Source organism: Penicillium expansum (genome assembly GCF_000769745.1).
Source record: "Penicillium expansum strain MD-8 chromosome Unknown contig302, whole genome shotgun sequence".
In the NCBI taxonomy this organism is placed as follows: Eukaryota; Fungi; Ascomycota; class Eurotiomycetes; order Eurotiales; family Aspergillaceae; genus Penicillium; species Penicillium expansum.
The window spans coordinates 111851-137872 of record NW_015971363.1 but is presented as its reverse complement, the minus strand read 5'-3'; the positions used below and the strand labels follow the sequence as shown (position 1 = coordinate 137872).

The window sequence follows — 26022 nt, the reverse complement described above, 5'->3', positions numbered from 1 at the left end:
TATGACATACCGAGTCAATCGCCTTAACCACTCGGCCAAACCGCCAGGTTGCTTATAAATCTTGTTGATATATTGCATCGTGAAATTTTCGTAGATATTTCAATGTGTGCCATACTATAATAGTAGTCGTGCTAAGCCCACGTTTGTACAACATACATATACGGCACCCCGATCGGGAAATTCGCATCCGCGGCCTAAAATCCGGTACATACAGCGACATATACACCGGATTCCAGGCCGGGCAAGTTGGATTTCCCTTTCCGTTTTAGTGCTCACCCCTTGCTGCCGTTTGCTCACTGAGTAAAACCGAGCACGCCCTTGAGTATTATTACATAATCATTAGACCCGCTCACTGGAGGCGGGGAGTTTCCTAAAGGTTGGTGATCATCACTCTCTCCGCCTGACCTACAACATATAACTCCCACTCCCATGCCTTCCAAATATAATGACCGTGACATCGCAGAAGGAAATATTTAAGCAGTAGCGGGTGTTCATAGTCAATGTAAAACAACTATAGTACGGAACTTTTGGACATATAATATAGTATCTGGCCCGAGGCCTAAACATCAAAAATTTGGATATGTACAATAGCCACCCGAAGCGCCGATGCACCGAATGCAGTAGTCAAAGAAATCTCGCTTGAAAACATTTGAAAATAGAAGCATGAAAGAAGCACGAAAGAAAAAGAAAGGAAAGAAAGTATAGAGAGAGAGAGAGAGAGAGAGAGAGAGATAGAGAGAGAGAGAGAGAGAGAGAGGGTAGCTCTAAATCATTACGACTATCGTCGAGTGTGGTCATAGTTGGCGGGGAAAAGCGGTAGCGAAGGGTCCACAACATCATTATATGGTCTTCTGGCTGCCATTGACACATCTTCATCGCTGGGTGGAGCAGTGACCACGCGCGCGGGATGGGGATGGCCTTCAGCATCCTCCTCGCCTCTTGCGATCTTCTCGAGGGACGACAATTCAGTCGTCGTTCCAGTGCCAGACCAGAGGAAAGAGTCACGGTCATCGCCAAGAGGTTTGTATTTTGTGTCAGGTTTCTTGAGGAAAATGGCGTAGACCATACCAATCAAAAGGTAGATCAGGAGCACAAGGGTGAATATCGCATTCAAAATGAAGAAGATTACTCCCAGAATGCCAGTCATGAGTTCAGGTTGGTCAAACACATCCGAGAAGACAAGCAGGAAGATCGTATTGAGCGAATTGATTACTGCCATCGTGATTGCAGCGACATTCGCCCCTTTGCTCATGAACGGCTTGATGATGGCGGTTGCGAGCATCATGGAAAGTTCCAAAACGAGAAGAATGATCGACTGTGCGACCGGTGAAGGTTGAGCGAAGGCGATGACCATTCCTTTAATCATGGTGTAGGCCAAGGCTGGCACAAGGAAGTAGTAGACCGGAGCGCGGTAGTAGATATACAGGAAACCCCACTGGTTCAGAGTGACAGGGTCGGAATAGAGCGTGTACGCAGGCGTGTTGTGCTGCTGTTTCGATCGGATCGCGCTTTGGAACACCTTGAATGCGGCAAAGGCTAAGACGGCGGTCGTCACCAGCCACATAGTAATAGCTAGGACAATTTCGGCGGCTGAGTCCCGACGAGTCAATTCCCAGAGACACAGGATACACATCTGTGGGTATCCGATGCACGCCAGCCGGAAGAATGTATTGCGGAGAATTGTTTTCCAATCTGCGGTGACAGTCACAGCGCGGTTCAATTTTGGAAGCAATGTTTGTTTCTTGGCTAGAACACCTCGGACTAGCAAGATCAGACCTACACAGGCGACAACGACTGCGGTGATAAAGTAATAGAATAGATATCCGGTCATAAAGATGTTGGTCAGTTCTATGGAATCACGAATTCCAACCCGTTCGATACCGCGAAGAAGAATTTGACTTCCTTTCTCTGCTGCTCTGCGTTGGATCGCGGAGGAACGCTTCTGCAGGACAACGGATATTGAACTGGAGGATGTCATCACGCTTGAGGGTGTACCCCCGGTCGCGCGTTGAAACCAGGTCGCAATTGTCTGCAGAGCATTCGACCGCACAATTCCCAAGCTCCATTGCATGTTCTGAGTCCATGATTGCACAAAGGGTGGCAGTTTGGTTGAACTCATCCCAACCATTGCCTGTGTTTGAATGAATCCGAGGAAGATAAGCGATCGGAAGGCAAGGTGGGTTGCTGTGTTCGAATGGCCGAGAAGCGATGTGACCGTGGAGGTGGTGAGACCGAGACCGGTTATGATGGCGAGTGTCCACGATACACCAATCTGGTAGATTGATTTTCCATTGCTAATACGGGTCTCCAAGCAGGTGATCTGTTGACCTCCATTTTTGTATTTGAGCCTGAGACGAATCACTGCATCGATGTCGGGGACGCTGTAGGCGATCGCTATGACGTAACCGTTAATAAGAGCCACATTTTTGGGATCTTCGGGTCTTCGAAGCCCTGAAAGGGATTTCACCCATCAAGGAAGTGTAAACGAACATGGTATTTGCGAGAAAACACTGTCGCCCAGTGTTTGGGTGATTGTGGGAATTTGCAGTTCGATGGCTTTCATGGGACAAAATACCGACAAATCAAGACTGCACGGATCGAAGGTCTTGGTGAACGCTTTGTATCCGTACACCAAGAGGTCCACATCGATGAGCACATCTCCGGCCACTTCGGAGTAGCCATCAAAGATAATGCTTATGGACTTATTGCCTGGTGTTAATGCCGCATGAAAGTTGTTCACGGTCACTTCGGCACCGTCGGAACATTGTGTTAGCCCGGTGGCTTGTATGAGATCCTCTGCTTGTACAAGCTGAAGAGTCTGGAGGAGGACAAGGGTGAGAGCTCCGAAAAGGGAGCCATTCAGTTGCATGGCGACAAAACGAGTGAGTGTCAAAAGAGAAGATGGGAGTTGCTTTCTTTTTCTTTTCCTTGATTTTCCTGATATCATTCAACTCCACAGTACGACGTAAGCGCTCTGTGGAGCCAAGAGATCGCCCAGGGTCGCGCAATGAAACACAAGACTCTCAGGCAACCGCCATTCACACAGCGGATCAAACTGGGCTTTATTATGTGTGTGATGTACCCCGTACTCGTACTCCATATCCGTACATTAATCGTGATCAACAATGGCCTTCCCCTATTATTATATGGTACCTTGGTCATCCCAGCCTCTTGCCCCTCTACACTGCCCCAGCCTCCCAAGAGTCTGGATGATCATACAAATTGCAGAAAATCTCTATTTCGGCTTATTTTCGCAGTTTTTCCAGGCACAAGGCCCGGGAATCAGCTAATGCAACCTGAAAAACTCTTGGCCGCCACCGGTCAGCACGAGGCCCAGACTAGTTCCGCAAACAGCCATACAAACCTCTCGAGGTCAATATATCCTGAACTCTATCTTGAAGCAGATGGTCACAATTGACACATTCCACGGAAACACTTGGCTTAGAGTTTATGTTGTACACAATAAAGCGTTCGTCTGGTCTTTCCGCGAGCTTCCAGATTATCAGCAGATCGTTCCCCTTTTAGGAAACCTCAAAAGGATCTGATTTCCTAAATTTAGAATGGGTCATTGTTAAAACCACTCATGTCTCTTATTGGACAGTGTAAAACTGGTAATAATGTCCAACCAATAGAAATGATCTCACATCTGTAACTTAAGGGGGAAACTGCGATCTAGAGCTACCCCTTCCATTATTTTAATAAGACTATGGAGAAGACTAGACCACGCCAATGTGCTGCGAGAATTGATTGGGTATGTTTTTTTTTGGTACTCCGTACTCCCTCCGTATGTTGTACATATATTCAAGGCCCCGGATTTCAATCAACTTGGGTTCCTCCCACACATCGCTAGCATCAAAATATTTCAATCATGCGAAGTGGGGAAAGGAGACTTAAGCTCTATTTCTATTCGCTTGATTAATCAGACTTACAACTGACAATCCCTACGATCGCTCACGTCTATGTGAATATATACAAAGCCTAGCTTTCTGCTACGTACAACTTGGTGAAGCGAGACAGTTCATTCAAAAGATGCACTACGGAGTACAACAAATCGCCATACCCTCAAGTCAACTTCATTTGTCATTAGCGACAACATCAAATATCTATCGGAGGAATTGAGCACCATGAACTCCCATTATACCCGACATATCTCATTCGTCTTCAATATCATGTGGTGCTGATCTATACTCTGCAGGGCCATCTTGTGGCATGACGTAGCCACCAGCCCCAACTCTTAATCGAGAACGAACGGCAGCAAAGGGACGATCCGACGAGCTATTTACGCCAGGTGATATCATATTTAAACGGGGGTACGAATAAATGTCACTTGGTTGCCCAGCTCACTATGCATTGCTACAACACATTCGACCTGTCATCGCCAAGCGAACGAGGAATCGCCACCACAAAATCATTATACATGCTGTCATAGCAATGGCTGTGTCCTATGCCTATCATAAATCCCTCGTAGCCTTTCTCCGTCATCTTTTCAAACCAAGATTCCGCCTGAATTCAAAATCGATGAACCGTGTTTCTTCCCACGCGAATATGCAATGAAATGGGTATTGTCGCAACCAGAGCACTTTGTTTTATTACCACTGTCAAAATACAGGAGTTTGCTTATTAATCCGAGTTATTTTATACCCTACATTACGCGTGAGAATAATACTCAGTCGTTCTTCAATCTTCAAGGAACCAATTGTTTAGGCGTTACGGACCGCCCAATATTCACATGTTGCTGCGCTCCACCGATAATTGATTCGTGTTTTTCTTCTTCTAGATATGATGTTTACATATAAATAGAGATCTAGAGTGATAATATTCGGGCTTTTGAGACATTGAAGTANAGGGGGGGGGGGGGGGAGATCACCCAAAGACGGGCGAATAACTTGCGAACTTACGCATCGCTAACTACTCAACACTGGGTCAGCATACTGGATGTTTTTGTGCAAATTAAAAAATAAATCCATGAAAATGCACGTCAATCTATCCAGTGTCTATCATCTGTACAAGGCCCACAAGTAACTCTATATATATATCCCCATTCGTAACCGTATTGCAAACTTTCGTCTCTTTTCACCGCAAGGCTAAGCCCCAGGCGCAGCTGAACCACTGTTCTCCTCATGGTATGATGTCTGTTTAACATCGTTGCGGAACTGCTCCTCCTCTTCTGCGAGGGCAGCCTTGAGCATCTTGTTTGCTCTCCAGACGGGTTTGCAATCAAATAGGCGGTTGACATTCTCAAGAGGGATACCACTGGTCTCGGGGATGAGGAAAAAGGCGAAGAAGAATGCCAAGAATGACAGTGCAGCAAAGAAGAAGTACACGCCGTAGTGCATCTTGGCGAACATTTGTTCGGTGAAGCGAGAGATGAGGAAGTTAAAGAGCCAGTTGCTCGCAGTTGTGGCGGCCTGAGCCAAGGAACGGAAATTGGGGTCGAAGAATTCCTGATAGCTTGTTAGGAAAAGGTCAATTGAGGATGGTAATGGGCAACGACTTACGGAATTAATAACCCAAGGGGTACCATTCCAGGTAGGGGTGTAGACTGCAGTCCATAGGTAGAAGAAGACGATGGCCGCAATGCCTCCACCGTTCAGAGACGTGCTGGGGTTATCTTCGGGCTTGACAACACAGATGTAGGCACCGATGACCCACATACAGATCGATCCAGTCACGGCACCAACAAGGAGCAGATTGCGCCTTCCAAATTGGTCAACCAGGAACAGGAGCCACACGAAGGTCATAATGGCCTTAACAACACCGAAGATACCGGTCATCAGGTTAACGGTGTTGGAGTCGACACCGATCTAAGGAATATAAGTTAGCATCATTGATGAACAATTAGAAACGCATTAGATGAAGCGTAGTCATACCGATCTGAAAATGGTAGGCGAGTAATAGTTGATGGCATTGATACCAGATCCATTTTGCCAGAAGAAGAGCATGCAACCCAACATCAGACGGTACATGACGCTCTTGTTAGTGGCAAGAGCCTGGAAGGGCTTCCAGAAGCCAATACCGATAGTAGTCTTCTGATTTTCAAGAGCCTGGTCGATCGCAGCCACCTCTTCGGTGATATACATGTCGTCGGCTTCCAATTGGCGAATCCAGCAAAGATTATCCATCGCTTCGCGGCGACGGTCCTTGAGAAACAGCCAACGAGGAGATTCCTTGATCCACAAGGCACCCACGAAAAGCAAACCGGACGGGACGAGTTGAATGGCGAAGGGGATGATCCATTGTTCGTGGTCTTGAGGCATGTGTTGCTCAACACCATACTACCATGTCTGGTTAGCTTTGAATGCAAAGACGGCACGAGGGGAGACAAAGACCAGCGAGAGGGAGGGAGACGCACGTTAATCCAAAAACCTAACATTCCTCCTATCTGCCAGCCAAGCTCATACAGACCGACGAGCCGTCCTCGGATGGCAGGTGGCGATAGTTCGGAAAGATATATAGGGATGATATTCGAGGCTACGCCGGTACCCACACCGGACAGCACACGGCCAGCATACAGAATGCCCAGCCCTCGAGCACTGTTAGCACCGAGCTGTAGTCCAGCTCCGAGAAAGAACACGGTGGCAGCAACAGCCAAACTCCATTTGCGGCCGATAAAGTGACCGAGGGCGTATGTTCCCAGGGCGCCGAAAAAGGCACCAGCAATGAAAAGTGAGACGATGTTCTCGCTAATTAGACTTTGTTGTGTGGGAGACATCTCGTCGATGCCGAACTCCTTCCTGAAAGATGCGAGTGTGATAGTTGTACCGATGAAGGCGCTGGTATAACCGATCATATTGGAGCCACATGATGCAATGCCAGCGAGTGCATATACACGCCAGTTGTAAACGGACTTGGGCGTTGGCCGATCCTCCGCAAGTGTGAGGATGCCCATGGCTGAAGAGATGACAGCTCAAGCTGAGTGAGATAGGATAGTATAGAAGGTCAGGTTGAGACGACCCAAAAAAATTTGCTCGAGGGCAGATGGAGGAAAGGGAAAGTCAAAAGGTGGTAGAACGGGGCCCTAAGTAATACCCGCTGTCCTAATGGACTGTGGGTGTGGAAATTCCCCAACTATGCTCCCCACAGCACCGGTCGCCTAAAACCCCATAGACCGGGGCAATATAATATGGGGTTCAGATGTGAGGCTACCACACGACGATGATTAGTTGCATGAAGATTTCCACGAGTGGGAACATAGGCCGGGGTAGCGTTTTCCCCGGACGAAACATTCAGCCGGAAAATAAGCTTTATATAGAATCAATCCATAGAATCCAACGTATATCAAACTAGATGAGACCACCCTGAATTTCTTGTTTCCTTCTATTAATAGGGGTTTCTTGGGTGCAGTAGATGTTAGATATGTTTATAAAATGTAATTTTGCTCCTATAACGGAGACGAGTTTTGTGGGTTTAGCCATTTGAGTTGAATGGGGACGCCGGTGAGGCCCATCGCCCCAGTGATGGATTATTTTCTCTCTACGGAATAGCAGTGCAAGCTGTAGCAGTGGAGAGACTGGCACAGCGAAATCCCGCTTGTTAAGTGAATACCCCGTGATTTGTTTTCCCCAGTTAGTCTAGGAGATGCATGCAAATGCATATTGTCTACAGGGGGAGAACCCTTAACCATGTGTGGAGCCGGGGGTTTGCCGAGCTCTCGGGCAGGCAAATACTGCACACCGACGAGCGAAGCACACCGACGGTAAACGGAAGAAGGGATAAAAGTCTATTTCATCCCCGACTTCGGGACACTAACCGAAGTAAGTTAGACAAATATAAAAAATAAAGAAGAATTTTCGAATTTTCAACTGCATTTGGTACATACTGTGCTGATAGGAGGAATCCTTCAACTTGCATCATGGTTTATGCCTACTTGGAATCCAACACTCCCACAATATCCCCCGGAAGTGGCGGCTCATACCCCCACGTGCCCAGGATAGTACATTCCAAGGTTTGCACTAAACGTAACTCCGGGGTTTACATTGCAAGGGCCGTCGGGACTGGATTACCAACAAATAGATATATACGCGCGAACGGGCCGATCTAATAAAATTATACTATTACTACATAACCATGATGTTATCGCTGGTGGTTTTTAATGACAACCTTGTAAGGACTATACAAGCTCTTTTCGGCCCGGTTCCGGCTTGGAAGGAGGTCGTGGCGTTGCCGCCGAGCCCTTGGTACTAAACTGTCCCGACGATATCCCAGGGGCGTTCAAGAAATTGTGCTTTTGAATGCACAACTTATCGCCCAATGGTTTTCCCAATAACCTTGGTAAAATATCTGATACTCAATGGAGTTTGCTGTGCGTTTGTGGGTACCTGTCTTCCTTGATCCAAAAAATCCACAAATCAACTTTTCGCTATAAAATCGACAGGGGCGTACGTGGCGTGGGGGGAAAACGTATTTTGTAATATGGATTGCGGGGACATGCTCAGTTTGGCTGATCTTTCAGAAATGGGACCGTTACATACCTGAGGCCCCTTAGGACAGTGCAAAACCTCAGCATTTGATTTTATTGACTGGCATATTCTAGCAGTTCTATCCCCGAATTCTCTCATATTGCTTACCCTTTTGGTGGTAGCTTCCAAGACGAAAGCTTCTGCTGCTCCAAATTTCAATAGAGCTTCATTCCTCGTGTCAGCTATGAGGTGCAAGCCTTGAGTTGGTCTATGCCTGTATGGTAGTCACATGCTATCCAGAGAGTGGCACCCCGGGATAGTGTTTGGCCATGGGATAGTGTTTGGCCATGCAGCTTCCGCGGCGGCAGTTTCCAGACTTCTCGGCATACGATTTGTTCTAATTGTAACCCTTGGCACGGCTTACACCTAGCTTGGAAGCGATGTTGAACGTGGGCAGCATGAATTTGTTGGTCGCCCCTTTAGCAGATTTGGGGTATCCTTTTATGATTAGGACTCACTACCCTATTTATGCAGTCGCTATATTGCAGAAGCATCATGCCAAGAAGCTTTCGGATTTGGGTGATACCAAGATTCCAAGGCAGTTGCAAAGCATCGCGGATGGAACACCTCTCGGCGAGTGGTCCTGGATATCGAGAATATGAACGATACCAGTGTCTTGGAAGATCAGCTTGCTAGAGGAACCTTGAGTTCTATCGCATCAAATATTGTTTGTGTATAAATTGTCCATGAGTCATTGTTGTTTTAATTGGAAAGTTCCAAGGTTGGAAGGAATGATACCTGAGGCATAAATATGAACAATTGTTGCCTGAGGCAGAAACACGTGTCTTCAACCTTTGGCGCTTCTTCAAGTCACGCTATGTCAACACGAACCGCTTATATCTCCTTGGACCTAAAACGCTTGGTTGTCAAAGTGTGGTCGAGTGTCTCGGGAATTTTGTGGATACGCCGTCTCCCGGATCATGACCACATATAAAGCGGGGCATTATTTCCAGGCGAGTCTTATCGGTTGAAGACATGAGAATCTCAGCGCGTGTCTAGTAATTCGAAACACGGTGTGTGAAGATCAAGTTTGTTTTCCTAGATTGTAAATAGCTATATGAGCTAACCATGTCCCGACAGACCAGCAGAAAAGCAAACATTGGAAGGAAGAATAGAACGCCTTCTCGCTCATCAAGATGGAGAACCGAGTGTCTCTCGGCTCTATCCAGAAGGCCGTCTGGGACGGGCGCTTGCCACTAGAGATTGTTCTAGCTTCATCAGAGAGCCGAACCTTTGACAAGACGGATCCTTATCTTGTATGTCCGTTCAAGTACGCTTGATATGCACAAATGCTGACATCCATTGCTAGATCGCATATCCGCGCATCTCATACCTCCCCTCGCTGCTACCCAAGCTTCGAGCTTTCTTCTCAAATTTTTTGATAGAGCCAAATTCCCAGTCTCATGATGGCTGGTTTGAGTTTGAGGGTGTCCCTCTGAAGTGGCACTACCCAATCGGGCTGTTATTCGACCTCTATGCAGGAGCAGACCCAGCCTCGAAGGCCGCCGCCAGAAGTAATGAGTCTCCCGAGAGCGGGCCATCGCTACCCTGGCGTCTGATATTGCACTTTAGCGACTGGCCGGATGACCTTGTTCGGCTTGATGCTGATGGAATGGTCATGAATGACGCCTTCATAAATAGTGTGAAGGAGGCGGATTTCTTACGAAACGGTACAGCAAAAGGCATCATGAGTCTCTCAAAAGAAGACTCGTCTGGTCTTTGGAATGCAGTTCAAGAACGTACGTCAAGCATCTTGCATTCTGTGTAGAAATTTCTCTACTGCATCAATGATAGAGGCCATTCTAACGCGAAGAAACACAGTCGATCTTTCATCTTTTCAGCGCATATCAAATGTCCTTCTTCCTCAGCTCTCACAACCATTCCGCAACGTCCCGATCAGGATTTTTCTACCACTCCCATTAGATGCCGAGTCTTCTTCCCTTAAAGTGGTACAATCGCCGCTTCCTCCTTCGATTCCAGCATTGAGTATGCAGTCAAGTCAGATGTTGAGCTCGCGGAGCGGTTCCACCCTCCAACCTCAAACGGTCGGGACTGTTTTGCACACATTGCTACCGAATCTATTTCCCAGCCGGAGAACCCCTGTCCTTGCGAAGCCCGTATTACACGGTGCTGTGATACCCATGTCTGCTACAATCGAGGAGCTCGTGAGAAGCTCTGCTTATGGAGATGGGTGGGCATATCTAGTCGTTCGTATGATGGGCTGAGCCAACACGACAAGGCCCTGTCTATTTGGCAATACACCCGCAGAGCTTCTGCTTTCTTTGATTTCCACTATAAACTTTCATACCTATGATACTCATCGTCAAGAGCTACAAGGATACCCATTAAATCCACATAGACAGGCCTAAAGTAAGATAATTGGAGTTTTCCCAAGTTGTTAATGGTCTATACTGAACATGCTTTATATATACACGACTTGGGAGCACAACCAAGAATAAAAGAAATTTTAGTGAAATAAGACCATAGCGTAACTAAGAGCAACGCTAGCGCTATGCAGCGAGAGGACGTGAGTGAGAGAGCCAAAAAAAACAAAACAGACAAGGGGAATATAAGAGTAAAGACAAAAAGAGAGCGAAAATCAAAGAGCAGGATGTCGAATTAGTTGGTATATATCTTAACAAGAAGAAGAAACGATAGACGGAAGATCCAGGGAAGTGGTTGACGCTCTCGATCCCCAGATCGAGCAATCTTCACCTTCACCAACCAAAGTCGAGCCCGCTATCTCACCAACGTCAGATCCAATATCGACTGAGTCGATAGTTGTGGCTAGGCTCCTGCGCTGGTGCAATGCTGGTAGCGACTCCAGTCTACCTGCATTATCAAACCAAAGCACACTGGCTGGGTTTTTACGAGCCAAGTCTATTGCTGTCTGACCATCTCCTTTGACTTTGTCGTTGGTTGGTGTTTCCCCAGAGTCTTTGATTGAAGGATCCGCGCCTGCATCTAACAACATTTGGAAAAGACTATGGCGGCCTCGCTCCGCAGCTAGATGTAAAGGCGTTCTGCCGTCAGATGTCTTTGAATCAAGTGATGCACCATTCTTAATGAGCAGCAATACTAGCGACTCGCGTGGCATTTTGGCAGTCACTGCCATATGAAGTGCCGTCTCGGCCTTATGAGAAGCGGTTGGAGTGTTGATGTCAGCCCCGTGGGACAGGAGCAATGAAAGGAAAATGGCAGTCTTTTCAGAAAATGGATCTGGGGAGTTGAATGCATTGATTACAAGATGATGCAGAGGTGTCAAGCCGTTGCATGTTGTTGCCTTCGCACTGAAATTAAATTCCAGTAGTGTTTCGACAATGTCAAGACAGTCTTGGTTGAGAGGAGGCGTGATGTGAAGAAGAGTTTCTCCCTTGGCAGTTTGAACATCAAGTCTTGCCCCCTGGTCTACCAGGAACAAAAATATTGGTTTGTTTCCACATGCGGCGGCGGATTGTAATGGTGTGTAGCCTTGTGAGTTACAAGCCTCTATGTTTGCACCTTGTTCGAGTAGATGTGCTGCAATAGAAGTCGCAGAAGGTGAAGTTGCACGGGCTTGCTTGTGAAGCAAAGAGTCACCTTCGCTATCCCATGCATTGATGTCTGCCCCTCCAATTACCAGCAAATCAAATGCAACCCAATTACCCTCGGAAGCAGAGATTTGTAGCGCAGTAGTTCCTCGGGAAGAGCGGGTTTCTAATTGAGCGCCACGTTCCAGTAGAAGGGCCACAGCTTCACAATTGTCTGTTTTGCAAGCAAGTTGAAGGGCAGTCAAGCCGTCTCTGTTTAGCACGTTCACGCTAGCACCTTTCTCCAAAAGGAAAGCCAGAATACGTGGCCGTCTCAATTCCACTGCTATATGGAGCGCAGAGTTTCCAGTAACAGTGTTTTGAACATCCATGTCAAATCGACTTTTGATCAAAAGTGGAACGGTTGCTTCATCATGGGTTGTCCCAATAGCTAGCTGAAGAGCTGTCGCTCCCTGGTTGGTTGGTGTTCTCGAGTTGACTCGTCGGTGAAGCAAAAGCTTGATCAATTTCCGGTGTCCTTGTTCCCCGGCCATGTGTAAAATAGTTTTACCATTCTTACAAGTCGCATTAATGTTGGCTTTGGCATCAAGAAGCAATTCGGTCATTTCTTCATTGCCTTGATATACTGCACAATGCAGAGGAGTGATGCCAAGTTGATTATCACGGTCATTGAGGTCGGCGCCTTGTTCAATCAAGCGACTTGCCTTTGCAGTGATGCCAAAGTAAGCAAGCACGTGCAGAGAAGTCCAGTCGGGAAAATACTTTCCAAACCCCAACTGCTTCGGCAGTTCTAGTCCAAGAGTGCATGATTCTGTGCTGGGGGGTCGTCTCCAGCAAAGTTTGTTCAAGAATGCTCGAATAAGAACTTGTGTCGCCTGTTCATCTTCGCCAACTTCGCGGGCGTGGTTTCCCCAATAAGTTGTGGCATAGTCGAGCAGTTTTCCACGGGGCTTACGAGGGCTTGTTCCTTGATTGACGTAGCAATCATCAATCACTTCATCTGGGGTTATTATTGAGAGACAAACATCTGCAATATGGGCTTTGGCGGTTGGAAAGAATACTCGAGCTGCCGGTCCACTGAGGTATTCCTTAGCCGTCCCGTGGACCAAGTGAACCGTTCCATTCATGGCATCAATGGTCAGTAATCCGGCAGCTTCATAAAGTATGGTATGCGCAGAAAAAGATGACTCTTTTGAAGTGCCGTTGCCTTGTAGCTCAAAGCTTGCTGCGAAGGTTAACTCTGAAACAGTCAGAGGCCTCTGAGCATACAATGTCCAGTAAAGACAACGACTGGCGAAGGGGTTCTGGCTAACAATGCGGGTCATAGACTCGCCGTATGCATCGCTTAAACTCTCGGGTAGATGAAACAAAGACCTTTGTAGCAAGCTGCCATCATTGCACCGGGATAAAATATCAATTTGTAGCCGGGCCAACAAGAACCTAAGTCAAAATAGTAACACATTAGCAGGGAAATTCTTGAACGCCGAAAATCAATATTGCTGCAAGGGAGGTGAACTCTTACAAGCCATGTGACTTCTGAGCAACTTGCTGAACAACAGCAAACTTCAACTCAGGGGCGTATTGCTTCAACAAGGTGCTTAGTCCTCCATCTTGCTCAATGCGGGATGATGCGTATGTTTCAAGATCCCTACGGGTAGCCAAAACGGATATGTGCTCGTCCTTAGGTGCATATTTTGCTTCTCGTGTCGTGACAAGAAGTTGTGCATGATCCGGGAGTTTTTGAAGACGATTCAAAATCCGTTCCTTCTCCACGTGCATGTCGATTCCATCGATGACGAACATAACTCGCGAGAATCTGTTGACCTCGGCACGAATAGCATCTTGATATGTTTTTGCTGAAACCTTTCCCTCCGCAAAAGATTTGGAGTTGTACAATGAAGCAGAAGTGTGGGATGGTGTTCTTTTCCGATATACAAGCTGCGCAAGTATCTTGTCGAGGAAGCCTACGGAGCTTATGTTGTCATTTGTTTCATCATGGCCAAAAACAAAGACCACTGCCACATCTGAAGATGTGAATGCATTCTGCAGGCTATCGATGATGGTGGATCTAGAGCTGTGTTAAAATCTCAACCCTGTTTCATTTTGTGCTTGACTCACGCGAGGAATGTCTTTCCAGCGCCGGCTGTTAATCTGATTAGCTTTGGTTTCGATCTGAGTGCATCATTTGGAGGAATGAAGTACCTGGCCCAACGCAGTAAAGCGTTCTGCTGCAGCCAAAAAGCCACTTCGTATATGTATCATTGTTGAATATCCACTCGCATGTTCCTTTTTGTCGTCTATTGCAGAGGTCTGCCAGCCTCATGAAGCTCTTGGTAGTCATACGACTTGTGATATTGTGATAGTCCTCTGCTTTTGGTGTGCTGGCTTTTATTGAATCTGAAAAATTGAGGTTTAGCCAGAGAACCAATTTGAGGGACATACTTGCTCCAACTGACCGGAGTCCATCTCGTAGAATTGCCGGAGTACACTTCGGAGTTTTGTTTCGACCCGGGATTTCTCTCTGTGTAAAGGAATTGAGTTTAGTCTTGGTCTATAACCTGGGACAGTATAGGGACCGCTGGGCACCACATACCGAGACTCGGGTTGCATGGTCAAAATCATCATAACCTTGAAATGCTCCAATCTGGGAATGAAGGTGTTTTCCAACAAGCGCTTTCTGAAAGATCGAGCGCTGATTCCACCCGGCTGAAAATATATTTCGATTGACATAATCGTCGACTCGAAATAACGGGTCACTTCGTCAAGGTTACGCAGACGCGATGGATCCACGACCCATTTATCCTCCGACCAGTTTAGTTGGTCTTGAAGTCGACACAGCAGATCAAGAAGCTCACACATAATCAACATAGCTCGCTGTGCACCTTCTTGGGATTCTCTATTTCCACCGAGGCAACGCATGACTGCCCGGATGGACCGAGCAACTCGGGAAAGGCGAACCCGAATCACAGAGCGATCGATCATTATGGGAGGCTTCATGAACAAGAAAATGGATATATATATCAGAATAATGAAAACGCCAAAGGTGACATACACGCAGTCGGAGATACAGAGTAGACAGTGGAAAGAAAGCTGAGGCACGCGGTGTTAGTTTCGAAAAGGGCTGCGGAAACCCGGGGCAGGCTGTTAATTCCATAGAATTGTACCACTCCTAATGGAGTTAGCACATATTGTTGGACTTTGGAGGGGCCGAGTGACGAACCCCTGTATGAATTGTGATAGGAAAAATAAGCACAAAGAGATATGATAGCCGAAAGGGGATGTTCCTGTACGTTGTAGCGCCCACACCCACTGATGGCGCGACATGAAACATACTTTAGCGCCCCTACTTCGTGTTGCAAATAACTGTGGCCTATGAGGACAACTTTTATTACTCTTCGGGTCAAAGCAAGCAACACAACCTGAGCTGAAGCCAACATAATGGACTGGGGTGGAAAGGCGTTAGCGCCTGCATTTCAAAGTCTTCCAAAGTTGTCCACGGGGTGCGGGGCCCCGTCCAGTAACGATGATAGTTTAGCCGCTGGGACCTGTGATATGTGCACTTCCATGCATATCACACACTTGACCGCTACAAACGTCGAAATTGCAGAGAGACTAAGTTAATAATAGAGAAAACCACCACCCCTGTTACGTACAACATATGATGTATGTTGTATTTCCCTAGATCCGGCGTAGGAGGGGTAGATATCCGCAGACGAATGCCAGCATTCCCAGCCATCATTCTTAGTCATTTTCTCTTAGAATTTTGGAGATTATGCCTTATGCGAAATACTAGGAGTAAGACAAATTATTCTGGGATAGATGTACTTGGGATGTATTTATCGTTATGAATAAATTCTCAAGGCGACTAGGATAGCGCGAGCCTTCCACTGTCTGCCGGGTATTCCTCTCATTCTAACTAGTAGTCAAATAGATAACATAGACAAAGGAAATAAGGATAAAATGGCAGGATAAAGCAAAAGAAATTCGTGGTAACACATCGTTAAGTTCATAAAGTGCGGAAAAGAGTGCCACTCCTCTTGGTCATGCAACCACGGGTATCGCAAGTACAAAGAGCAAAAGGGAAAACAAAAGGAGTGAGAAATATTCAGACTTGCCGTGAAGGGCGCCAACAAAAAAAGATTTCATATCATATTGGCTCCATTGAAGGTGAGCTCAGCGCCACTGTCTCGACCACGCTTGAGAGCTTTGGCCAGCATAAGCTCTCGCATCCAGTCAATACGTTCCTCGCGTGATTTAACAGCAAAGTGGTGAGACTTCCCACTATTCAAAAACATGGTCTTGCGGTCAACAAAGCCGCTCCCATTTGGCGTGGGAATCAGGGAGAATGAGAAGGCCGACACATCCCGCGGGTTAGCACTGCGTTTGAGGACAGTCTTCCTGAATGCCGCCGTCAGCTTGGACCTCGACGCAAGTGAGGAGCAGGCTACTGCGTAGTCATCGACATCAATATACTCCAGCGCCTTTGAATTTGTATGAGTTAATGCATCATCGTCATGCATTAGGAGCTGTGTGCCCTTCAACGTAAAATGATGATCTTCCCAGTCATGGCATACCAATTTGGTCGTCTTCCGTTTCTTCATCCATCCACTGTGCGTTATGTCGTCTTCTCCACGTCTGTTGAAAGGGAACAAGGTATTGTTGCGCATTTGAGGTGGACGGGGTGTTCTTTGTAGGTCCTCTGGGGTTTCAATTGGACTCATGGCACGGCCCTCTTTTAGAGGGTCCATTGTGGCGACGTTCTGGATAGAAGGAGGTTGCCAAGTAGTCTCTGTCCTGGTTGAGAATGGCCGAGTGATTGGCTCCGCCGCAAGATATTTGTTATTTCCAAAACGCATATTTGGAGGCACTGATTGCGACTCCTCTCGTGCTACTGGCCCAATTTGAATTGCAGTTACTGGCACATCCACATCCACATCTGAAAATGGCGTTTCCGACCGATAGCAAGGATCGACTCGGTAGTAGTCTGCCGGTGAAGCTGCCACTTCACGGGAGATGAGTTCTTGTCCGCCAGGGACAGTGGGGCGATCATAGAAATGGTTTCTTCTGGACAGAATAGAAGGGGTGATAGTACGTAGGGCTGACATGTTTTCAGTGAAAATAGATCCATCGCTGGAATCGTGCATGCTCGGGATTCTGAGCTTGGGTAGGTGCCGAAGATGTTCAGCAAGTGTAGGTGTCACCTTTGCTGAATCGCAAGTCTCTGATCCAGGCGAGGAAAGCACTCCTCTAGAGGGGGTTGCAGATTGATTGGCTGTCTGCAATCGGTTGAGACTCTGGAAGTTCAAAAAGTTTCGCACATTCTCTTGAGGATCTCTAGGTTTTACGTCTTTTAATTTTTCCTGGGAAAGTTGGTAGGCGGATGGTTTACCGGGTCCCATTATATCCGAGGACGCGACGAGCGAGGGGGTAACTCCGGACTTCGGAGACTTGAGCAGGTTTGGGGCTGTCTTCGGATTTCCGGGGTCTCCTGCAACGATACAGCGAGAGCCGAAATGGTCGAATGGCAGATCTTGAGCGAGACGAGCAAGTCTGTCTTGTTGCCTTTGCCATTTGCCACATTCTTCACCCTTTGGGCATTGATGCAATTTGGGTAGAAGCTGTTCGATGGCAACAATAGAGACGGAATCACCAGGAACAAGGTCAGTTCTCTTGCGGGCATTGCCATCCGAGTGTTGGCGACGAGCCCGAGGCTTCACGTTACTTGCTTTTTTATCTGAAGTGGAGCAGGAGTGGTAGCTACTGCCTGAAATCACTGATGTTTTTCGAGTGGATGCCGCATCGCTAGAGACGCTCGAGTTGCGCGAGTGTGAAGAGGAAGTGTCTGTGCTAGTGAACACACCGCTGTCTCTAAGTTTTTTGATAGAGCTCATCACTTTGTGTCGCTTTCCAAAAGACACGATGTCAAGTTCTTTAAGATCTTCGGATTGAAGCTCTAGCAAAATAGAGCCGGAGATGTCGTTGGCCAAAAATGTATCCACGATATCATCTTCGAGCCCAAGACTTTGCATCCACATTACAACCTCTTCGGGTGTCCAGTCCTGGGGCCCAGTCCGACCAGATACTAGGGCCTGTCTAGCTATGGGTGTGGGCTGTTGGGGCTCAGGTGTTGGCCCCGACGAGCGGTTTGGAACTGGTGTATCCCTTCGGAAAGGGTCGAACTTTGAGGCTTTGTGATGATAAGGGCCCGTAGTACTAATGGGTGTTTGCTGGAACATTGGGTCGATGTCTGTGGTCGATTGGAGGTCAGACCCAGTAAACGACCCAAACAAATGAGGGCCACTTGGGCCTCGAACATGGTTGTCATCAATATGGAAATGGAAAGCTGTTAGTCCAGTCGAATTCGGGGTTGTAACATTGTCCGGGGTCGACACTGTGGATGTGCTCCCAGTTCCAAACTAAAGTGAGAAAGGATCAGTACTCATGTTCACAGCATAGTTCAAGACTCGAATGTCACTCACAGAAGCCACACTTCTCATTGGTGAGCTATCTGAGTAGCCATGGTACCCATCGTCCTCGAAAATCTCTGTCGCCTCCGAAAATGGCCGATGGATTGTGGTCTTTGGAGGGAAAAGTGGTAGGGGTTCCTCTTTCTGGTTCACTAGAAAGTTCATGTGATATGCATATTGTGTCTCCTTTCTTGTGTTAGATATTTGAGGTATTTTACAAGAGATCCAACCAAAACGAACCATATTGTTGCCGGAGGTCGGTCTAGTTCGAGTCGTGGCGCTAGACTTCGTACTGTTGGAAGTGAAATCACCAACAGTGGAATGACCAACCCAAAGGTCTTAATGAGACTGGGCAACTTGTGTTGGTAATTGCGGGGCCAAGTATTCAAGAACGCTAGAATAATATGATAATTGGGAACAAGGTCAAAAACGAGTAATTTGGGTGTTGGATGAGTTTATGTACCAAGTTATCACCTGGGAATTGTTACCTCTTCATCTGTGGGGCCAGTAAAATCGCTCGGTACTGAGTACTTCGGACGATTTCTCAAATTTAACGAATTACATTTGCAGCTCAGACAACAACTGGGGGGCATGGCTCAGCGGTAAGCACTGCGAGGCGCCCATGATGATGCATCTAGGTGGCCGACAAGCTAACCTGGGACACTAGCTTGGAAGGCTGGTGGTCAAAGACCCATATTTTCATTTAGTAGAACCGGGTTGGGCGAGATGCAACCCGGTTCACATCGAACCTGCATGAGGGGTTAAGTAAAGCGGGTGATGGCGGTCTGTGAGAGGCTACTCATCACGGCGCTACTGCTGTGACGACAATCTTGGCAACAATTCCACGGGCTGGGGAGACATCCCTAAGAATTCCTGGCGCGTAGAGGAGTTTCGGGTTCAGCTCTATAAATTGGTGGCATCTCCTCAATGGCTCAAGGGGCTTGGGGCCAAAATAAAGTCCATGGAAACAGGGGTGTTTGGCATACCAGTTTTCTTCGAGTTGGAACGCCTCAATTCGATAAGATAAAATGATCTGTTGGAAGCTTACATATGTACTCATAAACATTACCAGGAATTTCAGTGTATGTTCCCAAATTAGCTCCTTTGACAATATTAACTTGGATTTCTACCCAGTCAGGGATATGGCTCGGGAAGGATTCAAGTGGTCAACAGTCACACAATCACGCGTGCCCATCCGCCCATCACACTGCAGATCATTATTTCTTCGGACTGTCTTCCTAAAGCGATTAATTGGTCCATGGGAATATCGAGTTCCGTGCAATAATATATGGAACGGAGCAGGCTTCAAAAATTCTTGGATGGTCTTATGGAATATTAGTCTGTCACTTATTATTATTTTAAAAGAAATAAAAGGCAGCCCCCCCCCCAGGTGTATATAACAAAATTAAAATTATTGTACATTCGCATGCCTCGAGAACATCGCAGCGGAAACTATTCGGGTATAGCGCATTTCGATCTATTGAATTTGTAGGAGATCCGCCTCATGCGGTGGCTACCCCCCGTATTCTTGACCTCCCAAACTTGGGATCGGTCATTGTTCCAATCAATCTCCGTACTCCGTAGTAAACTGGATTCTCCTGGTCTCAGTTGAAATTGGATTCTCATTTCATTTCCTCTACGTACAAAATAGAAATTTCCCTACGTCGCTCTCTATCTATTCTATCAATGGCTTATGTGACAGTCCTACTTGAAGCCAAACTGAATCACACCGCGTGCTCATGCAGACCAGGCATTTGGCATACTCGGGCCAAGTTATTTACTCTCCATAACGTACTTTTATCCCAACCCTGTAACCCCCAAGCATATTTTAGCCTTGTGAGGCCGTGACATGGAGTGATATGATGAGATCTTTATTTGATCTAAGGTCGGACAAAGATTGAAGAAAGCAATGCTTTCTATATCTGGTCTGTGGCTGTAAATGCACTGTATGACTTCCCGTGTGAATCCAGTTGTGTTTGGAAATCCCCTTACTTCTCACTCAGCATAAGTGACTTGGTGGCGCCGGTGAGAAATGCACTCGATCAATCTTAAAAATATGTTCTTTCTATCACTGACCGCACTTTGATATTTCATTTGCATGCCCCGGTCTTTCGCCTCTTAATGAACAATGTGGCTCAGATGAAAATCTACATATTCGCGTGCATCAATTCTCGTCTTATATCACGTATAAGAACTGATTGTCAGGTGGAAATATTGTATTGTATTCCTCTGCGGGTGGGTCTTCCAGCCTTGCATGGTGTCATTATTCCATGTGTATCATGCAGAACTGTTTCCCCATCAACATCTAGGGCTCGCATATATAGTCCATTTTGCCCTTTTCAAGGAGGGCTCTAACCCACTTTTGCTGTTTGCATCTTGACTAGACACATGAATACGGGCAAGTAAACTCTTCGCCGATGAATATACAACATCCTCGTGGCCCAGGGTGCACGTGCCCATAGCACAGGTCATTTTGGGCCCATGTGATGACTTCTGGTATGCTAATGTTTGATTGGTCCGTGGATTATGCAGGTAGCCTCGAAATTTATCTTGGCAACGGTCTATATGCTGTGCTTAGGGCACGATTACAGATGCTTTGTTGTGTTAACTCTCACAGTAGCAACGCCTCTCTTGGAAAGGAACAATGTTGATTTTGGTTCTACTCAGATCCTTAGGCAAACGAATGTACTGGTATTTATTTGTACGAAGTACATATTAAATGTGCTCGTCATAATATAACTAGACGATAGTTCCTGGGAAGACAATAAGCCCAAACATCCTCTGGTATTTTATGGCCCAGCTTATTATCAAGTACCCAGACATGATGGTACCGATAGTAGTTTAACCCTGGGTGAGTATGAAGTGATACCTGGACGCAATCAAGACTACAATTCAATATGGGCCGGGGTCACAGCAGGCCAGCCTCAATTGGGTTGATCGACCCAATGCTCTCATAAAATATGCGTTATTCCATTACCCATAATTCAATGAATTATCGCGCAAACCGCGACTCATCATTTCCCTATTATTACTATATGTGTCTAAATTAAGCACATAAACAATCATGGCTAATCTGATTCATTCCAAATTTAGAAGAGTAAATTTAGTTGGAATCGAAGTACGGAGTAAATCCTTCGTACATACCTCGTAGGATCCGGATCAATGAGGACCTTGAAGGATACAGGCTCTACCTGGGGATATTGCCCTGATTACCCCGCTCCAATTGATACTAATTATGTCCACGGGTCATTTTATTTGTTTTTCGGCTGCTAATTATGAGACAATTAGTCTACAGTTTCCCCTAATAACTCCCCATCTAATTATTAATAGAACTTTTGAGGGATTTTACTCACCCGATCTATCAAAAATAGGGAATCATATGCTGTCTCATTTTCAAGAACAGCATAATTAACCTTAATTAAGGCGCTTAAGTGTTGCTAATTAAGGATCTTTGCTATAGATGTACCCTTATCACAGTCCGAGCGTCATCCTTGGCGCATTAGTGTTCCCCGTCCCTGCCCGGCCCGGGCCCACGGTTGGCTATGAGTCCACCGTTCTGCACGACACCGATGACACTAAAATTTAGTCGACCTTAGGGCTTATAATCAATCAGCGAATCAGGAGCTGAATTTAGAAGCTTGGCATGCAAGAGCTGCTTCTTCATCACAGTCTAAATCTGCATGGTGTTCACCAACCATTCAATTTTCGGCCAATACCATCCAATTGTGTCCAAATACCCCTACTAATTCGGGTTTAGTGTGGAAATTGCCTGACTCGCAAAGATGGGCTGGTCACCTATCATTCTGGCGGTATCGATTTTTCCAACTCCAACAAACCAACAACCCCGCTTTCTGTAAGCGTGGGAATATTCCAACACGAGTGAAATTTCGGATCTTGTTGGTTGGTTGTGACGTGTGAGAAAATGTTTGTATGTTGTAGAATTGGGATCATCTTTTGATGTTTTGTTAGCCAGATATAGTCTGTAAGTTTAACTGGCTGAAAGTCTCGACGTCGAAAAAGCAAAATTGAAGTGAGTTCTCGGTGAATAGCCTATCAGCGTTGGAATGTGCCGTGCCCAGAGTTGCACTAAGTGATAACTGAGGTGCTTGAGAGTTGGTGATTACCCCGAAAGAGTTGGGCACTAGCAGGGATAATTCGCAGGTCCGCTGTAACTCTCGTGCATCATGGGGCCCCCAGTCGTCCTACCAGAGATCACTATCTGGTAACTGCAGACGCCGCTCGAGAGGATCGGCCCTGGTTACCTATCGTCCGTCACTCTTTGTGCTTGCACCCCTGTCGCGTCCCAAATTTAGTTTGAGGACCCGGCCAACAACTCGTGCCTCGAAATTGATTTGCCGCTGGGGTTGTATTCCCCACCTAAAGTTCGCATATTCTTCCGACTCGAACTAGGCTCCTCTACCGCTTCCAACAAAATTAGAACCATGCATGCCAGGGCTGCTGATCGTAGCTCAGACATATAACTCGCCGCATCCGAGATCTCAAGATAAAAGATATCCTTTGTACCCGTCTCGAAGCAGTGTGTTTTCCAATTTGTTTCCATCTTCCATTATATTATATCCTTAATAGAGCCTATAAGCTGCCGGTTCAGCTTTGCCATTGCGCCGTCTGTTTAGTTGCGAATAAGGTGGCTGGTCCTCCTCATCAACTATATTATTCTTTCTTCGGCCGTGCCGCCCGCCCCGCCTTCAATTACTTCGATCGCTTTAGCCATTGATTGACCTTTGCTTATCGTCAATACTGGATATTGAGGATCATATTGCGAAAATGTCACTTTCAAACGCACCTGGTGTCGCTTGTACAAGCAACGTACATTCTCCTCCGGCGGAGATGCCTCTCAGTGGGCCGCGCGACAGGTCTGGACGATCGCACAAAAGATCTCGCTCTGGTATGAACATCCATAGTTGATGGTCTACTGTATTGTTTTGGTTATTAACATTGAAAATCTGCATAGGTTGCTTCACCTGTCGCCTCCGAAGAAAAAAGTGTGACGAAGGTCATCCCGCTTGCCAAGCCTGTGCGAACCTCTGCATCAAATGTGAATATAAACGACCCGTGTGGTGGAGCAATGCAGAGCAAAGAAGGCAACAAAAGGAGCGGATCAAGATTAAAATCAAGGAGACCAAGTCATTGGCGCGAAGTGGCTCCCTTCATGGTACGTCAGCTCAACTTTGATTAGTTTCAGTATCCGCCTACCAGGCTCTAACATCTTGCTCAGAACGTATGAACCACGCTCTCTCGTCGTCGCCAAGTTCTGGAGAAAACGACTTTAGCCGCCCTAACTATGCTGAGAGATATGATTCCAACCTCGCGGCGCACTTTTCGACTCCTGGATTCGTACCAATATCATATCCTTATGAAGTTGATGTCAGAACCGAACGCCAAACATTTGTGAACGATGTACCTCTGCGACATGACTCTTCGGTCTCAACCTTCAATGCGATGGGCCCGCCACAGCTTCACGCTACACTTCCCACTTTCCGGTCAGATGAATGGTTTCAAGAAGAATATTTTGACTCTTCCCGTCAATTCTCCCAGACAAATACATTCCTGGGTGGTCCAGGCGTTGGACAATCTCAGGCATCCTCCCTACAAGCCAGTATTCCTGTCAATGACTATGACCGGCCGCTTCTGGATCATTTCGTGGACAATGTCTTGCGTATGATTTTTCCAATCCTGGAGGTTCATCAGCGTGGCTCTGCACGAGCTCGGTCTGTTCTTCAGTCTCTGGAGACAAACAAGTCCTACTTCCATTGCTGTCTTAGTGTTGCTGCAATTCACCTCAAAACAACAAGTCGACTAAATGGTGAACAGATCGATCACGACATTATGCGTCATCGCTTTGAAGCCATTTCCGAGTTATGCAAATCTCTGAATAGGGATGCTGACCATGACCACATTCTGGATGCGACTCTTGCGATGATCTTCTTTCATTGCTCGGTTGGTGCGCCCGATGATTACCTCCCTGATATCCCCTGGAACGACCATTTCCAAGCTGCGTCAAACCTGGTCAGCAAACTGGATCTGACCAACAAAATGATTCCATGTGGTCCGATGCACACAGTACCCCCATTTAGCATGTCTTTAACCACCTGGATCGACATTCTGGGTGCCACAATGCTTGGGAAAACACCCCAGTTTGCTCACTCTTATCGCGCTAAGCACCTTAGTGGAACACCTTCTGGTCTCCGAGAACTCATGGGATGTGATGACCGTATTATGTACCTCATCTCTGAGGTTGCCTGTCTAGAAGCCCTCCAAATTGAGGGCCGCCTTGACTCTGCCGCTGTTTGCACACACATATCTGCTTTGGGCAGTCAATTGGAATACACAGAAGGTGCCGATACAACGCTAATGAGCCCGTACTCAGCGGAAACCGGGGCGATTCGCCCCGATGCGTTGACAAAAACTATGACTGCCATTTTCCGCCTTGCCGCCCGCATTTATCTCTGCGGCCTCATTCCTGGAAGTCATCGCAACCAGTCCAGCATTATTAATCTTGTCAATGCATTAACAGATGCCATGGCTTACATTCCAGCGGGGCCTTTTGGCTTTGATCGCTCTCTTGTTTGGCCACTTCTCATCGCTGGTGCTTTCTCTACTCCCTCCAGCTCATTCCGTCAAGTCTTGCATAATCGAGTGACTGCCTTGGGAGATCTTGGCGAATTGGGAAGCATTGGTCGCATGTACCAATTGTTGAATGATTACTGGCGGTTATCCGATGATCCTGTCAGTCCGTCCTTCCCTTCAGGACAGCACGCGCCCGAGGCAGGATATCAATTCGCGGAGACAAGGCAGAATGCTATCCCTTCTGCTCCTCTTTTGTCACCTGGCATGCGAGAAATCAAGAGGCAGCAGGTTCACTGGCGAGATGTCATGAACCGAAACGGCTGGCGCCATCTTCTGATTTGAATGTGTCGCAAGAGCAAGCTGCAATCTCCATGGTTTACGAGTTAAAGAGTTAGATGAATCAGTGGTTCCTCCCGGGCTCTTTCGCGATCTTGTTTATTGAAGAAATACTCGGATTTGCGTATATCCTACATAGTTGAGCGAAGAGTTGCTATTTTCGTTATTGTTTTCGGGCGTTTGCACCTTGCGTTGGATTATATCCCCTGACTGTCGCTTATGTGTTTTTGTGGCTTTTACGGGCATCGAATAGTAGTATACAGCTAGGTTAAATCAACTTTCTCTTCGGTATGGACTCGAGTTCTCTGTGTGTATTGTTCATACATTTCCTGGCTTCCAACGATCTCTCTTGAATTTCTTGCTCATTTGTCTCTGCGCTCATTCACTCTGCTGATCTAGAGATTAAATTAAAGATGTCCTCTTCTACTGACTCATGTCAATACCAAAATAAATATTCCTCAAGGGCAAGCGCCCGACCTCAACAGACAACATGACACCAAATCAATCCCACAACTCCCACAACTCCCACATTACCAGTCAGTATGGCCCGTTTCATAATGTGAGAAGCGCTCTTTGATAGTTATGTCCCCGACCAGCAGAGAACTTTGTGATTAGGTCAATGGGCGGTAAATGAACAAAAAT

General features: G+C 46.8%; 6 protein-coding genes across 6 annotated transcripts; 2 read left to right on the top strand and 4 right to left on the bottom strand.

The window, feature by feature from the left end:
* Positions 1–778: 778 nt before the first annotated feature.
* On the bottom strand, positions 779–2869 carry PEX2_089830 (transient receptor potential ion channel family protein; the record flags this gene model as incomplete). Its single annotated transcript, XM_016746253.1, has 2 exons — positions 779–2394; positions 2491–2869. 2 exons carry the CDS (start codon positions 2867–2869, stop codon positions 779–781), a joined length of 1995 nt encoding a protein of 664 aa, XP_016597273.1.
* A 2215-nt stretch (positions 2870–5084) lies between these two features.
* Positions 5085–6889, bottom strand: PEX2_089820 (sugar porter family MFS transporter; the record flags this gene model as incomplete). The annotated part of the gene is made up of 4 exons (XM_016746252.1): positions 5085–5444; positions 5499–5804; positions 5871–6275; positions 6353–6889. The coding sequence occupies 4 exons, from the start codon at positions 6887–6889 to the stop codon at positions 5085–5087; spliced, it is 1608 nt and encodes a 535-aa protein (XP_016597272.1).
* A 2706-nt stretch (positions 6890–9595) lies between these two features.
* Positions 9596–10684, top strand: PEX2_089810 (autophagy protein 5; the record flags this gene model as incomplete). The annotated part of the gene is made up of 3 exons (XM_016746251.1): positions 9596–9715; positions 9769–10198; positions 10254–10684. 3 exons carry the CDS (start codon positions 9596–9598, stop codon positions 10682–10684), a joined length of 981 nt encoding a protein of 326 aa, XP_016597271.1.
* Positions 10685–11094: 410 nt separating this feature from the next.
* Positions 11095–14908, bottom strand: PEX2_089800 (NACHT and Ankyrin domain protein; the record flags this gene model as incomplete). Its single annotated transcript, XM_016746250.1, has 6 exons — positions 11095–13429; positions 13512–14057; positions 14108–14132; positions 14192–14386; positions 14446–14510; positions 14583–14908. The coding sequence occupies 6 exons, from the start codon at positions 14906–14908 to the stop codon at positions 11095–11097; spliced, it is 3492 nt and encodes a 1163-aa protein (XP_016597270.1).
* A 1223-nt stretch (positions 14909–16131) lies between these two features.
* On the bottom strand, positions 16132–18621 carry PEX2_089790 (SAM and PH domain-containing protein; the record flags this gene model as incomplete). Its single annotated transcript, XM_016746249.1, has 2 exons — positions 16132–18405; positions 18469–18621. The coding sequence occupies 2 exons, from the start codon at positions 18619–18621 to the stop codon at positions 16132–16134; spliced, it is 2427 nt and encodes an 808-aa protein (XP_016597269.1).
* Positions 18622–23697: 5076 nt separating this feature from the next.
* On the top strand, positions 23698–25386 carry PEX2_089780 (fungal specific transcription factor domain-containing protein; the record flags this gene model as incomplete). The annotated part of the gene is made up of 1 exon (XM_016746248.1): positions 23698–25386. One exon carries the CDS (start codon positions 23698–23700, stop codon positions 25384–25386), a length of 1689 nt encoding a protein of 562 aa, XP_016597268.1.
* Positions 25387–26022: the final 636 nt, after the last annotated feature.